This window comes from Monodelphis domestica, chromosome 6 (genome assembly GCF_027887165.1).
Source record: "Monodelphis domestica isolate mMonDom1 chromosome 6, mMonDom1.pri, whole genome shotgun sequence".
Lineage (NCBI taxonomy): Eukaryota > Metazoa > Chordata > Mammalia > Didelphimorphia > Didelphidae > Monodelphis > Monodelphis domestica.
Genome location: NC_077232.1, coordinates 283,380,742 through 283,397,674, shown reverse-complemented (window position 1 = coordinate 283,397,674; position 16,933 = coordinate 283,380,742). Strand labels below are relative to the sequence as shown.

Genomic DNA, 16,933 nt, shown 5'->3' with positions numbered 1-16,933 from the left:
CATCCTCATTTTTAAAAAAATTCTGTGTTTAGCACAATGCCTGACACATAGTAGGTACTTAACAAGTGTTTATTGATAACTGACTACCCTTCCCTGATCTTTTTCCATTCATCATTCAGCATTTTACTTTGTAGTATATGCCTCATATAGTATTGTTTCCCATAATTATCTTTATCGTTGTCTTTGCTGCCTTAATTAGCCTGTTCTCCTTGTAATCAAGAGTCAAAACTTCTCTTAACATTACATTTACCCCAGTAGAAGATCTGATTAAAATATGGATTTTATTATATTTTTGTCATACGCAATTCATTGTATTCTGTTATAGTATAGAAAGGGGACTTGTGCTTCCTTGACCTGAGCAAATATGCCTACAGTCATTATGGGGTGGGGACTGGGGGGAATACATTAGTTTCCTTTCTATGTTCTGGTCATTCATTAAAACAATGTTGGGCAAGTCTTCATGTTTCATCTTCATCATCATCATCATCATAATACTTATTGTGACATCAGTATTTTATAATTGATAGAGTCTTAGCCTCACCACATAGAGGCAGTATTGTATAATGAATAGAGATCTGGCCTCAAAGGCAGCAAAAAGTTGGCTCTGACATAGCCCGACTTTGTGACCCTGGGCAAGTCCCTTCTCAGAACTCTGGACAGCTCTCTAATTTTCAGAGAAGGTGCCCAATAAACCAGTAGGAGGAGGAGCTCCTCACTGAGAGGGCCCTTCATCAATGAAATTCCCAGTTGAGTCTCTGACCCTAGCTTTATAATAACTCTTCCAGGTAGGACAAGCCATTGCAGTACCCTCAATTTTCATAAGAGGAGACCAAGGAGCAGAGATGTAAAGAATTTGCCCACAGTCCCATAGAAATACACTCCAGTTTTGTAGTTTTTCCCCCAACGGGAAAGGGTACCAGAGGCACTTTTTCAGGACTTTCCTGGTCAACCCAAGTTGGCTGATGAGGAACTAGGTCTCTGAGCACACACTCTGTGGAAATTTGGGGAGCACTTTGCAGCCATGCGTGACCAAAGGGCTGATAATCTATGAGAGCAAAAAAATTTCTAATTGGATAAAACCAAGCAGGGAAAATCTATATGTGCTCAAAGGATTCCCATAATTCTATTAACTCTAGGAGGAAAACTTTAAAATGTTCTTTCTAAGTTATTGACCATAGCCATTCTCATCTCCTAAAATGACAATCTGGGCTAAGATGAAACCTCTTTATAAGTCCCTACTTCTGACTGGCACTGATCTAGTAAAGTTCATTCTACAGTTAAGGAAAAAGCTGGTTAATGCGGGCATAACTAGGTGATGCTGGTTTCTCAAATGTAACCTGATTGTTTAGAAGGCAAGTGAGGGAGTTTTTGCACGTCAGAATGCATTTGGACAGCTAACCTGTACATCGTCCTATTTAACATGTTTTGCTCTTCTCTGTTACAGATACTTGAATTATTTTGCAACAAAATCAAGTCCGACTGGAGTGATCCTGGATCTTTGGGAAGCTCAGAACTTCCCAGATGGGAACCTGAGCATGCTGGCAGCAGTCTTGGAAGAAATGGGAAGACATGAAACAGTAGTGTCTTTGGCAGCAGATGGGCAATATTAACCTAGCCTGGAACTGAAGAGGAAGGAGGAAAATACACAGGGAGTTGGATGGCTAGCCTGCGGGCCATGACTGAGAAAGAAAATATAAGCCACACCAGACCAAGGAGCCTCACAAGGAGATTTCAGTGTGAGAGAGAGAGAGAGAAAAAAAATACACACACACAACCAGAAACAGCCAATTTTCATTCCCACCTTACTTGTACATTATCACAGGAGTTAAGAGAAAAATGTGTAAAGTTGTACCTTGAATATAGAAATCAACCTAACTTTCCTCTTAATTGGGTTGTGTGCTGCATGGTACAGGATTTTACAGTTTCCTAGGAAACGGTTTTTATTGCTATCCAGCTATATTGGATAAACTTTCTTAACAGACCCAGTTTCTATGAACATTGTTTACATCAGATTTGGACAGGGATAAGGACACCGTTCATGGCTCTTTCTATTTTTGTTTAAACCATTTGAAGTTGAAGCTGTGGACGCTTTGTTGTGTCTATTTCAGATCAGCAATTTTCAGAGAAACCACAGACTTTTGTTATAAATCTTGTGCATCAGGTGTCTCAGATAATCCTCCCATTGTCGTTCTGTTTCCAAGGCCTTGTTGTAGAACCCAAGTTTAACCATTTGTATCTAGAAAGTGGATAATCTGAGTGGAAAGCAGGCATGGTTAAGACTCCTTGTTCCCTGGGGGCTCCATCTAGTTCCTTTTTGGAATCAGCTGTAGATTCACAGGGAAGATAGTGACTCATTTCAAGTGATGAAAAAGCCCCTCCTCACAATGTCTATGTTTGTGATATGCAATTTGGAGTGGTTTTTTTTAAAGTATCATTATTATAATCATTATTATTATTATTCATTATTATCTATTAGCATTTACAAGTACTCTAGTACAAGGATTTACGTTTAATCATTTCTGTTTTTGTCTACAGTGGCATTAGGCATTTGAGTGTTGACTAGACCTGCCCGAACCTTCTCAAGCCTTCTCAGGCACCAAACCTTAAGCCTTTTACCTCTCCCAGTTCCTCGACCCCTGGAGCATAGTCGTGAATGTTTGCCTCTGTTCCTGTCCGGTCCTTTATCTGCTGCCCAGGCCCCTTAGTGGCCTCTTTTGGAGATCTTTCCCAGCCCAAGGAAGATGATACCAAGTGAGCACTCCCAGCTCTTCTCATGTTTTTCTGCCTCCCTCAGAGGTGGCAGGAAACAGTGCCAGGGTCTGTGAACGTGGAGACGAGAGACGAGTTCTATTCACAGTGCCAGTGACAGTTGTGTGTCCTTCAGTAAATCACTTCCCCAAACCTCAGTTGTGTTCTCTCTAGAATACATGCATTGGGTTGAATTTGTTCCCTCCACTGTAAAGCAGAGAGCAGATACACCTCACAATCAGCCTTATCCCTACGAATGACCTTCTGTCACTCTACAAGCACCCATGATACGAGCTATTCATCCTAGTAAATGATTCCTGTTCAATATATTGTATTTGATTGGCTTCTGTGGAAAGGAAATAAGACTCCTATCATCCCCCATTTTCCCAATTCCCCCATCTCTTCCTCAATAATTATTACACTTCCCACTTAACTGAGTGATATCAGGACACACGCTTTAACTCTCCTAAGGAATTTGACAAAGAAAAAGCATTACTGTCTTGTAAGAACTTCTTCTCCTTGGACTAGCTGCAAAACTTCTACTAATACATGTGAGTGTGTGTGAGCGTGTGTGAGCGTGTGAGTATGTGTGTATGTGTATTTCTAGACCTCTTTTACTAGTTCCCTTTGCAGTGGACTTTAGGCTAAATTCCTGTTTCCTCTAAAGCTAACAGTATTTTGGTGACATTTCTAGGGATTATTTTCTTCGTTTAAAACAATAATGAAGTAAACATACAATGTGTTGGTCCAAGGAAGAGCACCCAGAAGAAGCTAAGCCCTGGCCCACACAATTCTGACATTTCTTCCGTTTTCTTTTAACTTTCACAAACCTTTTGTTTCGACACAGAAACTCAATTCATCCAGCAGGCGGGGAGAAATTGCTCAACAGGCCATAGTAACCAAACCAATATTTGAATGATGAGCATGTTGTGCATGAATTACTATCTTCAAAGCATGGCTGGGGTTCAGCATTGGACAGGTGTCCTGGTTGCTGGTCAGATTGTACTTTAGAATCTCCTAGTTCCAAACCTTAATATTTTCCTCACTGCTTTCCATGTGTCCTCTCTCTTTCCTATTCTGGCAATTTTTGAAAATTTCCCCATGCGTAAGAGCATAGATTTGGAATGGAAAGAGGCCCTAGTCTCATCCCATCATTTTTTGGGTGATGAAACTGAATTTCAAAGGGGGTTGAAGTGACTTACATAGGAAGCAAATTGCAGAGCGAGGATTTAACTGAGGCTTTTAGCCTCTAAATCCAGCAAGTTTTCTACTATAACACATTGCCTTCCTATGTAGACTCTCCTCCTGGCAGCTTTTGTTTGCTTTGTAGCTTTCTGTTTGGCTTTCTGTGACTCTAATGTCACTGCCTTTTACCATCTTGAATGCTTTGGGTAACATGTTGTTCAGAGATAAAACATTTGCTACACTAAGTATGGTTTTTCATCCCCAAAGGACTACCGTTGGAAGTATAATCTTCACTCTGACATCTCATGCCCCTGCCCAAAGACAACCAAATTGCATTGTGAATTAAGGAACTAAAAATAAATTGACCATTCTGTGGAAAACGCTTCTCTCTACATGAGAAATGGAAAAACCATAACCAGAGCTGAATAATGAAACATGAGAGAAGCATTCAGGGTTAGACAGACTTTATCTCATGGCTAAGATTCTGGGGTGAGAGGCGTTTGTCCAGAAATGGAAAAGAAGAAATGAAACAGCCCAGCTGTGTGCTTTGTGGTGCAGAAGAAAATGCTACTCTCGGTGCTCCCTGGTTAAGTGTATGACTGAGTTCCAAAAGAAAACTTGTGAGTCACCCATTGATCATTCAGCTCTTTCCATTGCTTGGACTATGTGAAACATCAGTTCCTGCTTTAAGGATATGTCTTTACATGGAAACTGACATGGAGAATTGAAGCATGTATGTTGTTCTGTATGTTTCTTAAAAGAAAAAAAAAGTTCTGCTTAAGATGCCAGGGAAATGAGGAGGAAAATATCCAGATGTTGCCTTGATGTTTTTTCCATTTCATTTTGCTTAGAGGGTTAGTTTCTCCCTACTTGTATGATCAGAGATTGGCTACTGTGCTTATCTCAGCTGTCTTCTGGGTCTTCTTCCAATTCCCGTGTTTTGATTCTATGGCCCATACAAAAGAGGACACTGTACAAGTAGCATCTTCTGCAAGGAGGTCTTCCTCTAAAGCGAGGTTAGTCCTCTTTCTCAGAAGCCTGCCATGAACTTTCCCTCCTTCAATCATTAGAAGCAGAGGCAGAAAGTGTCATTTGTGTAAAAGCAAAAGCAGATTCTCTCTCTGGCTTTCTCTCCTTTCCTTGGATCTGTCTTGGGTGCAGAAGCACAGGGGATCTCGAAGCGCGGACTCATGCCTTCAACCATTTTCTGTCCCTATGTCCCGCATTTCCTTCTGAGGAATTCTAGATAGAGCAGAAAGCTCTTATTTAGACAGGGAAAAAGCAAGTTTTTGACCAGAAATGTTGGCAGGTGCTGCCATCTAATGGCAAACAAGCAAGCTAGCCTGGGAATTCTTTTGCCCTTGAATGTATTGGAAATGTGAAGAACGATTTTGTTGAGATTTCTAGGACAGAAATGCAGACTGAAAAAAGGGGTTCTGACCATCACCCTCACCTCTTGGGTGAATGAATGAAAGTACCGTCACATTCCAAGGATTACAATAATTCCACCATTCCAGGTTCCCAGTTCCACCCTTTATCGAACCTTTTATTGGCTCAAAAGGAACTTGGACTCAAGTAGGAGACTGTCGTGTCCGTGTGACCCTGCTCCTTTTCAGATCACTCATCCACAAGGCAACTCACTGGAGCTTGGGTGACTGCCAGTGATAGTAGTATATTTAAATAGATAAAGCAGGTTCAGTCTTGGATTAGGTCTGTGCTTTTTAGTTGTCATTTGTTGAAAATATGTTCTTTCCCCGGTAGGTATTCTCAGTCACTTTGCTAAGGAGTTCCTTTTTTTGTTTATATTTGTATATTGAAGAGGCACTCATTGCCAGGCCATTTTGAAGAAGTTGAGCTTTGTAGGTACATCCCTAAAAAGGGCAAGCCTAGAAGAGGATGTCTTTAGCTTAAGCATATATTCAAGGTCAAGCTGGTGACAGGCGATGGAAGAGGGGGGAGGGAGAGCTCATATCTTTGAGAAGTGAAGGAGTAAAGGGTGGAAGAATTATGCAGAATTATTACAGGGTGTCCCAAAAGCTCGACAAGCGTAAAACTGCACTGAGACTTTTGGAATACTCTGTGGCAGGAGGGAGATAGAATGGTAATTGGGCACAAAGACCTCCGGATACAGAATTTACAAAGAGGTTTTCTATTCACCCCAATGCCCACTTTAGAGCCCCCATGGAGTGAAAACCCATTTGTGGATCTAATTACCACTCGTGTCCCACTGCAGACCTAAAGCTAGCATTTGAGCTATTCAGGGCCAGGAATTTCTGAATTTTCAGGGCACATAATCATTTCCTTCCATATTATTTTGGAACTTCGAAAGGGTACTCTTTGGCAGTCATGATGATTATAATCCCTTTACATTTCATAAATTACTCTGGCCAAACAACCTTTCATCTTGTAAGTCAGTTATGATCATGAGGAATCTCTCCCAGCTCATTCTGGCCAGTCCTCTCTGGCCAGACCCATAATCTATCACTGAAACTCAGTTCCAAAAGACATTTGCAAAATGCCCTTTTACTCAGTCCCTGGTTCCAAATACAAAAGAAGAAATGAATAAATGACTGTCCTCTTGGAGTTTGCATTCCAGTAGGATGAAATAGCATACACCCACACAAATAAACTATTACAGAACAGAAAGCAGTAACCCTTGCAGTTTTTCCAGCATGGAAGCCTGACTGCCTTTGCGTATTCCTATGGTCCTCAAGGACCTTAGATTACTTCCCTGCCCCAATGAAGCATCAGAATTGGACTTTAATAGAGGTTATTTGGAATTTTTATGATTTTTCTTCTAATGACTGAGTATGAGAATAATCCTTTGAAACATAAAACCTATTAAATTTATTAAGCATTGTGTTCAGGTCAGTTATCAGAGTAGTCATTTGTTTGACTACTGTTCTAAGCAATCTAGAAATTTCCAGGCATTTTTTCCAAGCAGAAGAATGTCTCAGAAGTGAAAGGCATCCAACTAAAAGGATAAATAATTGCCTCCCAGTTTTGATTGGGAGGATAGCCTAAATACAGCGACATCTTTGATAGCTTTCATTTCTTAAGAATTTAATTTAGGAAAAGAATTTGCCCCTTGTACACCCTCTAATAAACTGATAAGCAATAAGCAACCATTCTTTCCCCTTAATGAAATCTATCCCACTGACACACTGGGGGTGGGGGGGAATTCTAGTAAAACTCATTTAAATAAGGAAGTCTCTTCACCTGGCCACAATTTCTTATGGTCTCATTGTTAATTCAGGTTTTAAATCTTGCCAATCTGGAGAGATCAACAGCAGTGGCTGGTAAAAGTTCAAATTGGAAGAGAAAGGCCAGGCAAGTAAAATCTTCTCTTGGTCCACAACTGCTGTGAGCATGGGTTTTAATTGACCCAAGATCTGAGGATCTGGTGACTAGATGAATCAAAGGGTAGGTTTTCAACTCCATTTAGTTTCAAAGATGACATTGGTACAGGGTCATTGGATTTTTACAAATACATTAAGAAGCATTTTCTTTGCTATTTGCTGTCAATTTCCTACAAGTAGGAAATGTTTCTTTTTTCTTTAACAAAATTTCTCTTCTTGGAATCAAGTGCAAATTTTTGCTTTATCCTGACTTTAGTCAAAGAGTAAAGTACTTTGAAAAATTTACATCATTGTACAATTTGGGATGCTAGTCCTTAAAGTATTTGATTTAGAAACTTCCAGTTTCTCTTTGGAGAGAGGTTTGTGGGGTAGTATTCTGTAGGATAAAATTCCATTTTCCTCCAGTGCTAAAGAATAACAACCGAATAAGTTTGGAAATGGAAGAAGGGTTAGATGATGAGAGACAAGGATGTAATCTTGTGAACAAAATTAGTTTATGGCTATGTTTACACAAGCAAAGTGGAGAGATGGAGATTATTGGTCAGTATTTGAATAATTCTGACCTGCAGAATAGAGGGAATGTGATCTCAATTCTTTTCAATATGTGCTCTTTTCACAGCTGAAACTTACCAGATAACTAGATAACTCTTCTTTTTCCTTTGCTTGTATTTCTAGCTTTTCAAGGTTAAATTCTTTAGAATACTCATCAGACTCTTAGAGGCAGGGACTGAAACCATGTCTTTATTGGTGCCCTTCCAAACCTTCCTTTTCTTTGATCTGTAGCAAGAATGCAGTGTAGGTTTGTGTTTTAGGACTTTCTCTCTCTCTCAAGTGAGCTGGTGTATCCTTGCAAATAATCTCCAAATGTACCTGCCAATGAAACATTACCAGCTCACATGGTATTAATCAGCCCTATGGAGTAATTGGTAATATCTTAATGGCTGATGCTGAACTACAGGACTACAGAATGAGGACTGCCCAGGTCAGAGTTTCTATTTGCATTGGAATTCTTATGAGTTAGCATTCTAAAATCCTAGATATCTGGGACCTCTGACTGAGTTTTGATATGATCAACACTACTGAGCCATAATTTGAAACAAGCTGCCAATTTGTAAATCATAATACCATAGAACTAGAACTGGAACTGGAAGGAGCCTTTAATAGAATCTAGCTCAACTTTCTCCCTTTGCGGCTGAGGAGACTGCTAGAGACAATGGAAATGCTCATTGGAAATACAATCGAATCCAATTGCAAGAAAACAAGAATGACTTAAAAACAACAGAAATTTATTGGAGCTTCTCAGTTCTCACTATGACTAACATGATCATTCCATTCTGTCCAACAAAGATTTGTTTAACATTCAGTGTGTAAGACATTGTGGGAATTAACTCTAATGCATTCTCCTACCACCTCATTTTAAAAAAGAAGAAATGTAATGATTACATGGATTGAGTGGAAATGTGACTGGTATTTTCTCCTTGATTCTTCTCCCAGACTGAGTATTTCTGGGTAAGCCTTTCACCAATATGAAAGAATGAACATCCCAAAGGAGCAGGGACCACTGCCTCACAGAGCATTCTGTGTATACATCGAGTTTAAAATGGAGCTGTAGGATGGTGACCCTCAAAGAAAATACCTCCTGAAGGTTTTCCTAGTGATAGTGTATCTTAGAACTCACATTCACATGGCATAATTAAATCTCAGAAAAATGTCTTCAGGGGTTTGGAAATCATTTTTATTTGGTTGTATTTTCGCTGTTGTTTTCTTCCTGTTTTTACCTTGGCTTTTCAGATCTGGAACATTTCTTTTGTTGTTGTGGATTTCCCTGTTGCTGTCTCTTCTATGCAATTCCTTTTATAAAGAATTCCTAACAGAGAAGTCCTCTCTAGGCATTGCATTCTTTGTATTGCTATACAGTGGAGATGTGGTTTACTAGTTCTGGGTGTGCCTCTTCTCTCCCATTTCTCCTTGCTCCCTTCTTGACCACCAACCCTTTCCTCCATTGATCCCTTCTGTTTGTAAATTGCCTGCATTTATTTCTGTCAGCCTGACATGTACAAAGTGTAAGAAAGAATTTTTAAACAGGTAATAAATTATATTTATAAGCAACAGACAATCCTGCCTTTCCTCATTTGTTTGTAGGGGCAGAGCCTCCACCTCAGAAAAGACCTCCACTCTTACTCACCCCACCACCACCACTCCCAGCACCACATTATTTTGTTATTGGTTCTCTATGTCATGAATAAGTACTCTCACTGATAAATAACAGATCATTGGTTTATTTGTTACCAGGTACATATTTGTATGCAAATGAACACATGTAAAAACCCTTTCAGTTGACAAAATGAACCAGGAACTAAATGTACCACTTTAAAAGGTTCAGAGTCAAACTAGTATTTGTTTAAAATACCAGGCTCTACTTGGCTTAGGAGAAGAAATAAGGAAATGTAGACAAAAACATTGGTAAAGAAGGTTACATGTGTCATCAGATGTGGTTGCTGTGTCAGTTGATTAATTGAGGTGAATCCAGAAATATAAAGATATATAAAACAAATGATGTCAATTAAAAAAATAATTAAACCAAGGTCTCTAGGAAAGATAGGATTTGTGGGTATAGGATAAACCTCTTAATTTTCCATGTTGTATTATTTTTTTGAAGTGTTGGAAATTAAAGTAGAACATGAAGACCCATATTTGAATACTGATTCTTCTACTTGCTCTCTATGTGATTTTGGGCAATTCACTTTAGCTGGACCGCAGTTTCACCTATAAGATAAAGGAATTGAACCAGCTGGCTAACGAGATCACTTTCAATTTTAAATACATGATCTCCTATAGTGTTACAGTCCTATAACTGAAAAAAACAATTTTTTTTCAAACTAGAAGTTTTCAAACTAGAAGTTCCTGAGAATTCTTTTTAAGAAAATCCGAATTGTGCAGAATTTTGAAATGGAAAAGCAGTGGACCAAAGGAAGGTAAAGAAGCTTACCTATTTTAAAAGGGTTAAATCATGATTTGGTGCTTATGTATGCTTACAACATTCGGTTCTAATTAAATGGTCATTCAGAGTAGAGAAGGGGTGGAAAGAATTAAGTATCTCTTAGAAATCAGGATGACTGAATGAAGGTCATTTAAACAAAAGTGGGGCATAGTGAAGGGAGAGAGGGACTCATAAATTATACTTATATAGATCTGGAACAGAAATGTAAAAAAAAGAATATAGAAATAGTCAATAAAAATGAGCTGGTGTCTTTACTAGACAAGGCACAGAGAAAAAGCATTTAAGCTTATCTGAGTTTGGAGTCAGGAGGGAACTCTTCTAAGTAAAACAAACTGAATATATAGTTCTGCTCGTGGTTTTTTTTAGAGTTAAGAAAAGATCCAGTGATATCAGTGCAAAGGGAAACGGAAAAGGAAAAGGTGTCTGTGTTGGAGGGAGCAAAATGGTATATCCAATCACTTCAAGTAAACACAAGCAGAGACCTAGTGCTAATTGAGAAGATGAAAAAAGCATTCTGTGTCAGAAGAACTGGGTTCAAATCTCATTCTGAAACTTACTGTCTAACCTTGGGAAGTCACTTAGCTTTCATGGGTCTTAGTTTTCTAATTGCAAAATGAAAGGTTTGGACTATATAGTCTATGAGGTTCCTTCAAGCTCTATAGTTTTGTTTTGAATAATGAAAAAGAGAGAACATAACTGGAGTTGATGGAGAGAAAAATAAAATCCAATCAAAACCCTGAATGTTAATTAGAAGCCAAAATCAATAGGAAATTGACAGAAATCTATAAGAGTAAGAACTACTAACAACTATTGCAATTAGATAAAAACTTAATGAATTTTAAAAGAAGAAACATAAACTCTCAACTACCACCTGAAAATTATTCAAAATTACCAAATATATGTTAAATTTATTGTCATGGCCGAGGTACAAAAACAAGAAGAGGGCTTAGCCAAAGACTGAACTAGAATTGCCAAAATCAGACCCCTCCAAGGAATCTACACGTACTTAGCTAGTTTCATATTTGAATGTGATATTTAGGATAAGAGAATAAGAAGGAAGAGAACTGAATCTCAGAACTTGATGGATAATTAACTGGAAACATCTTCAAAGAGTTTAATCATGCTGAGATTATGTTAAATGTGTAAAATTGCTGAGTGAGTTTACATTTCCAATAACAACAATAACCTCAAAGAGGAAATATGCTACAGACATAGAATAAATTCAAAGAAACAGAACAAAAACAGAACAGACTGGACAGAATATGAAAGCCTGAAGCCCCCCAAAAGTGAAGAACTCTAATACCTAGTCTTTACATAGCATCCTCCGCTATTAGCCTGCAGGCTAAACTCACCAGCTTGGGCTATGCAACCCACTCAGCAATTTCCCAGCATTCTTTGCTGATACAAACTGTCTCTCCTCTTATCTTAGTATTCAACTGCAACAAACAGCTCTCAATTCTGCCTATTCACATGGAGAGGAGGATAAGGTAAAGGAATGGGGAGACTACGCTCTGCCTGGAGTCCTTAACCTGAAGAGGTCTCTAGGTTAGGAAGTACCCATATAAAGTAGTATACTCAAGCAATAATCAATTTACCATTACATACGATAAACTAGTGCAATGAAAATGCAGATTTATACTTTTCAATGCATGGGATCAAGCTTTAATTTTTATAAGTAAATTAATAATAATTTTTCAAATTAAAATAACATAGTTTTATTTGTAGTTTACTTCAAAAATATTAAAATATGCCTATTTGTTAATGATATGATGATTTATTTAGAAATACTTAGCATTTCATATACATTAGATTTAGCATAGCAAAAATCAGCAAAAAATCTAATTGAGACAATAGTATCAGCAAAGTTGCAGGCCACACAATAAGACTCTCCAAAAAGTTAAAAGAAAAAAAAAGTTTAGACACCATACTCAAAAAAATCTTCAAATAAAACTGCCCAGAAATTATAGCATCAGAGGGTAAAATGGAAATGGAAAAAATTCACCAATCACTATTCCAGAGAGATCCAAAAATGAAAATGCACAGGAACATCATTGCTAAGTTCTACAGTTCCCAGTTTAAAGAGAAAATACTATAAGCAACAAGAAAAAAGAAACAATTTAAATACTGTGGAGCTATAGTCAGAATAGCACAAGACTTAGCAGAAGCAGCATTAAGAGAATGAACATAGGACATAGAAGACAGCATTTCATAGAGCAAAAGAACTGAGCTTACAACCAAAAATAACCTATCCAACAAAGATGACTAAAATTATAAAAGATTAAAAATGGACATTAAATGAACTAAAGGAATTTCACTTATTGGAAAATGTCATCTATGGCCCTTGGAAATGGCATCTTTGCCAGAGTAGTTTGTAGTGGTACATATGGATGTAAGACTCCGGTGAATGTAACAGAATGAGCCAAAATAGTAGTGGAATAGACTAGGAGGAGGTAGGGTTGAATGATTATCTCATGTGGAGGAACTGCCATGGAAAAGAGGAGGAAGGGGGTGGAGGGCTCAACCCTACCTTCATCAATTGTGGAAGAGAGAACAATAAACAATTAGAAGGAGAGAAAAAACTCTTCTTAATGTACAGAGAAACAGGAGGGAAGAAAGATAGATTAAGGGAGGGACTGAGGAAATGAAGGAAAGTGGGTTAAGAGAAAGGAGGGAAGGGGATAATTAAAGGGAGGGAAGATAGGATACCTATCAAGAGAGGTATAGGATATATATCAAGAGGTAGGAGATTAAGGTGAGGGCATAAGAGACAGACTCTTAGGACTAGATTGGGAAAGGATCTTTAGAATCAAACTCATATCAGGAAGTAAAAAGCCACATTTGGTAGGATAAGGAGAAGAATTTTTTTTTTCCCCAAAGGGTGGATAGAATAAGAATTAAAAGGTAAAAGGTGAAGGACAAGAAAGGGATCATTGGAAAGGTGGGCCAACTTGGACGTAAGAGGACAAGGTTAAAAGATAATGTAAAATTTTTGGAAAGGGGTGTGAATTGGAAAGATATTGGTCAAAGGTCAAAAGAAAGGAAGAGGGGAGCAACCACTGAAGAGGAAGAGAATAGATACAAATGGACAACTAGTGACATTGATTGTAAATGCATTGACATTTTGACCTTTGGGAAGAGAATGGATAGCAGAAAGGGAAAAAAAATCAGAACCTAACAATGTGTTGTTTTTAAGAAACATACTGAAAATGAGAAATCCACATAGAGTCATAGTGAGTGGCTAGAGGAGAAAATACCATGCTGATCTAGAGAAGACAAGGATAGCAGAGTCATAATCTCTGATAGCGTTGAGGTTTAATCGAATATAAGAAGAGGGTGAGAACAGGATAACATTATCATGTTGGATGGCAATGAAGCATTATCCATATTGGACCTGTATAAACCAAGAATTATAGCATCCAGATTTTTAAAATGTTTTAAACCCTTATTTAAATACTGTGGAACTACAGTCAGAATAACATGACTTAGCAGAAGCAGCATTAAGAGAATGAAGAAAGGACATAAAAGTCAACATTTCATAGAGCAAAAAAATCTTAGAATCAATACTGTGTTTTGGCTCGAAGGCAGAACAGTGGTAAGGGCTAGGCAATGAGGGTTAACAGACTTGCCCAGAGTCACACCACTAGAAAGTTCTGAGGCCAAATTTGAACCTAGGATCTCCTGTATCTAAGCCTGGCTCTCAATCCAATGAGGACCTAGCTGCCCCCCTGTGCTATACTCTTTTGAAAGCTTCTAGCCATATGTTCCAAAGAAGTTATTGATGAAAAGAAAATGTTCACATATACCAAAATACTTCTAATAACACATTATTATGGGAGAAAAGAGTTGGAAGTAAAATAGGATGCCAATTTACTAGGAAACAGTTAAATAAATTGTGGGGCATAAATGTTATGAAATACTAATTTGGTTTACAAAATGATGAATTTGTTAAATAAGAGAGAAATATGGAAAGATTCACAGGAACTTATGTGGAATGAATGAAATAAGATGAGCCAAGAAAAAATTACATACAATGAAAATAGAAATAATAACTCAGGAAATAATCGAAAATTAAATTGAAAATTGGCAGAACGGGAAGATAGAATGGCAAAGGAAAAGGCAGGGAGGCACCTGAAATCTCCCAAATTCTTCTCCAGACAAGTTAAAAATAATAAAACAATGAAGAAACAAAACTATCACTCCTTGAAGATGATATGATGGTATACTTAGAGAATCCCAGAGAATCAACTGAAAAAAATTAGTTGAAATAATTAACCACTTTAACAAATTTGCAGGATATAAAATCAATCCACTTAAATCATCAGCATCTCTTTATAGTACCGAACAAGCCCAGCAACAAGAGAGAGAAAAAGAATTTCCATTTAAATTAATGGTAGAGACTTCCAGGGGTGGAGCCAAGATGGAGAAGTAACTAGGGCAGCAGCTCACTGTTTCACCAAGAAAATTCTCTCCGACCAAGAGTAAAATATTGCCACAAAAGGAATATAGGAGTGAAAGAACCAACAGAGACAGAGGGAAACAACCTTCAAAAAAAAGAAAAACCCAAAAGGTATACAGAGAACATTTGGGGAACTGAGGTGAGAGGGGAGCAGAGCTAGCAGGAAGCATAGCCTCAAGTGAAGAACAAACCACACTCCACACATCTGCTCTCACAGATTCCTGAACTTAAGTCCAAGGAAAGTCAGACCCTGAGATCCTGCTGGGCAAGTAGTGGCTCAAGCCAACTCACACCTCTTGAAATTTCAAAACTGTGGAGAAGTCCAGAGTCCCAGCCAATGGCAATCTGGGCTGAAGGGGGCTGATCTGGGTGGGCCTAGAGTGAAGCCAGGAATCCCTATCTGGGTTTGAGGTGAGGATATAATCCTTGGTTTGGGGTGAGGACACCATTCTCAAGGGAAGCCCCCCAGGATCTTTTTGTCCAAAACTAAGGGTGGAACTCTAGGACAGGGCAATCAAGGGTGTGCCTGATTGAATCTAGAATACCATGAGACCAAAAGTTTGAGCCTAAGCCTGGGGCTAATATCTGATCAGCATCTGACCTGATCAAGTCCAGACTGAGATCAAAAGTTTACACCAAGCCTGAGGAAAGTCTTTAAGCTATCAGCATCTCAAGGGTCAACTGAATCATCGGGGGGTGGGGGGGACTCTCAGAGATCTCAGCCCTCTGATCATCCAGTAAACTAGTAACAACCCAGAAAATAAGTCAAACATAACATCAAGGAAGGACCATCTCAGAAAATTAATTGATGGGATATAATAATAAAATACTTGGGAGTCTGGGGTATATGGGGTGTTCAGGGAGGGGTAGTATCTCTGGTATGGAGAGCTTGTCGTGCCCTCTTAGGGCAGCTCTCCAGCCTCTGACCCCCACCTGACACCCAGCTCTCACTTGTGGCTCCTAGTAACTGCTAGCATGTGACAGCAGCCATATCCCCGGGCAATGGCTTCGACAGGCTAGCTAAACCTTGTGAGGGTAGCCATCGGGTCATCGTGGACCCCTGGTGAACCAGGGCTTTGCTCACCCAGCATGTGAAGACTGCCTCAGCCAAACAGAAGGAAGAAACCAACAAGAAGGTTCAATGGCTGAGAGGGCGACGCAGCAAAGCACTGTGGAGTGCTTAGGGCGTGTTGGAGCACAAAGGACAACACGGCCATCCAATGCAGCTGAGGAAGTCTCCAGGTGTAACAACTTTTCATGCCACTGGACCCAGGCTTCCAACGCTGAGAGAGTGGGACTGTCTCTGTGCATCAACTTTTCCACTTAAATCTCCTTCACGCACAAGTGTCTTTGTGCACACTCATCTATACGCCATAGATGAAAACACACAAAGACAATTGTCATCCTCGGTTACCGAGAGACTACTACTACTACTACTTGGGAGTCTACTTGCCAAGACAAACTCACTAACTATATGAACTTAGGTGTAAAACATTTTTTACACAAAGTCAGATCTAAACAACTACTAGTAGTAGTAGTAGTGGTAGTCTCTCGGTGATTGAGAATGACTATTGTCTTTGTGCAGTTTCATCTATGGTGTACCCTCATGTGGCTTTGGAGTCCAAAGGCTGAGGCGCACAGTCTGTGGCACATGGGGCATGGGACTCCAGTTGTTACGGGAGGTGCAGTTGTGGCCTGGTGTGGGCGTTCATGCGCAGTGGCAAGACGTCGACGTCGCTCATCTTCAAAGGTGGCTGCAGCATGGTTAATGTGGGTTCGCCAGCTGCTTCTGACAGAGGCAGCGAGTTCTAGTCGCTTTGGTGTAATGCCAGCCCACTTCAAGTTGGACTTTAGCTGATCCTTGAATCTTTTCTTTGGTCGGCCTTGTTTCCTGAGTCCAGCTGACAGCTCACCATAGAATATCTGTCTTGGTATTCGCTGTGGGTCCATGCAGATGACGTGTCCAGACCATCGTAGCTGGGTTTTGAGGACCAGGACTTCGATGCTGGTGGAGTTGGCTCTGTCGAGGACTTCCTGATTGGTGATTCGGTCCTGGCATCGGATCCTCATGATTGACCAGAGGGAGCGTTTGTGGAATTGCTCCAGCTGTTTCATGTGCTTCCGGTACAGTGTCCATGTCTCACAACTGTACAGGAGCGAGCTGAGGACCACTGCGTTATACAC

At 39.4% G+C, this 16,933-nt stretch overlaps 1 protein-coding gene across 4 annotated transcripts in view; it reads left to right on the top strand.

Moving 5' to 3' along the window:
• Positions 1-9,408, top strand: part of UNC5C (unc-5 netrin receptor C) — a 411,855-nt gene extending 402,447 nt beyond the window's left edge. For all 4 annotated transcript variants that reach the window (XM_001365174.4, XM_007495711.3, XM_056803309.1 and 1 more), the window contains one exon: positions 1,445-9,408. In XM_001365174.4, coding sequence (XP_001365211.2) covers positions 1,445-1,610 — 166 coding nt within the window. In that variant the 3' untranslated portion in view covers positions 1,611-9,408. The remainder of the gene's footprint in view (positions 1-1,444) is intronic.
• The last annotated feature ends 7,525 nt before the right edge of the window (positions 9,409-16,933 follow it).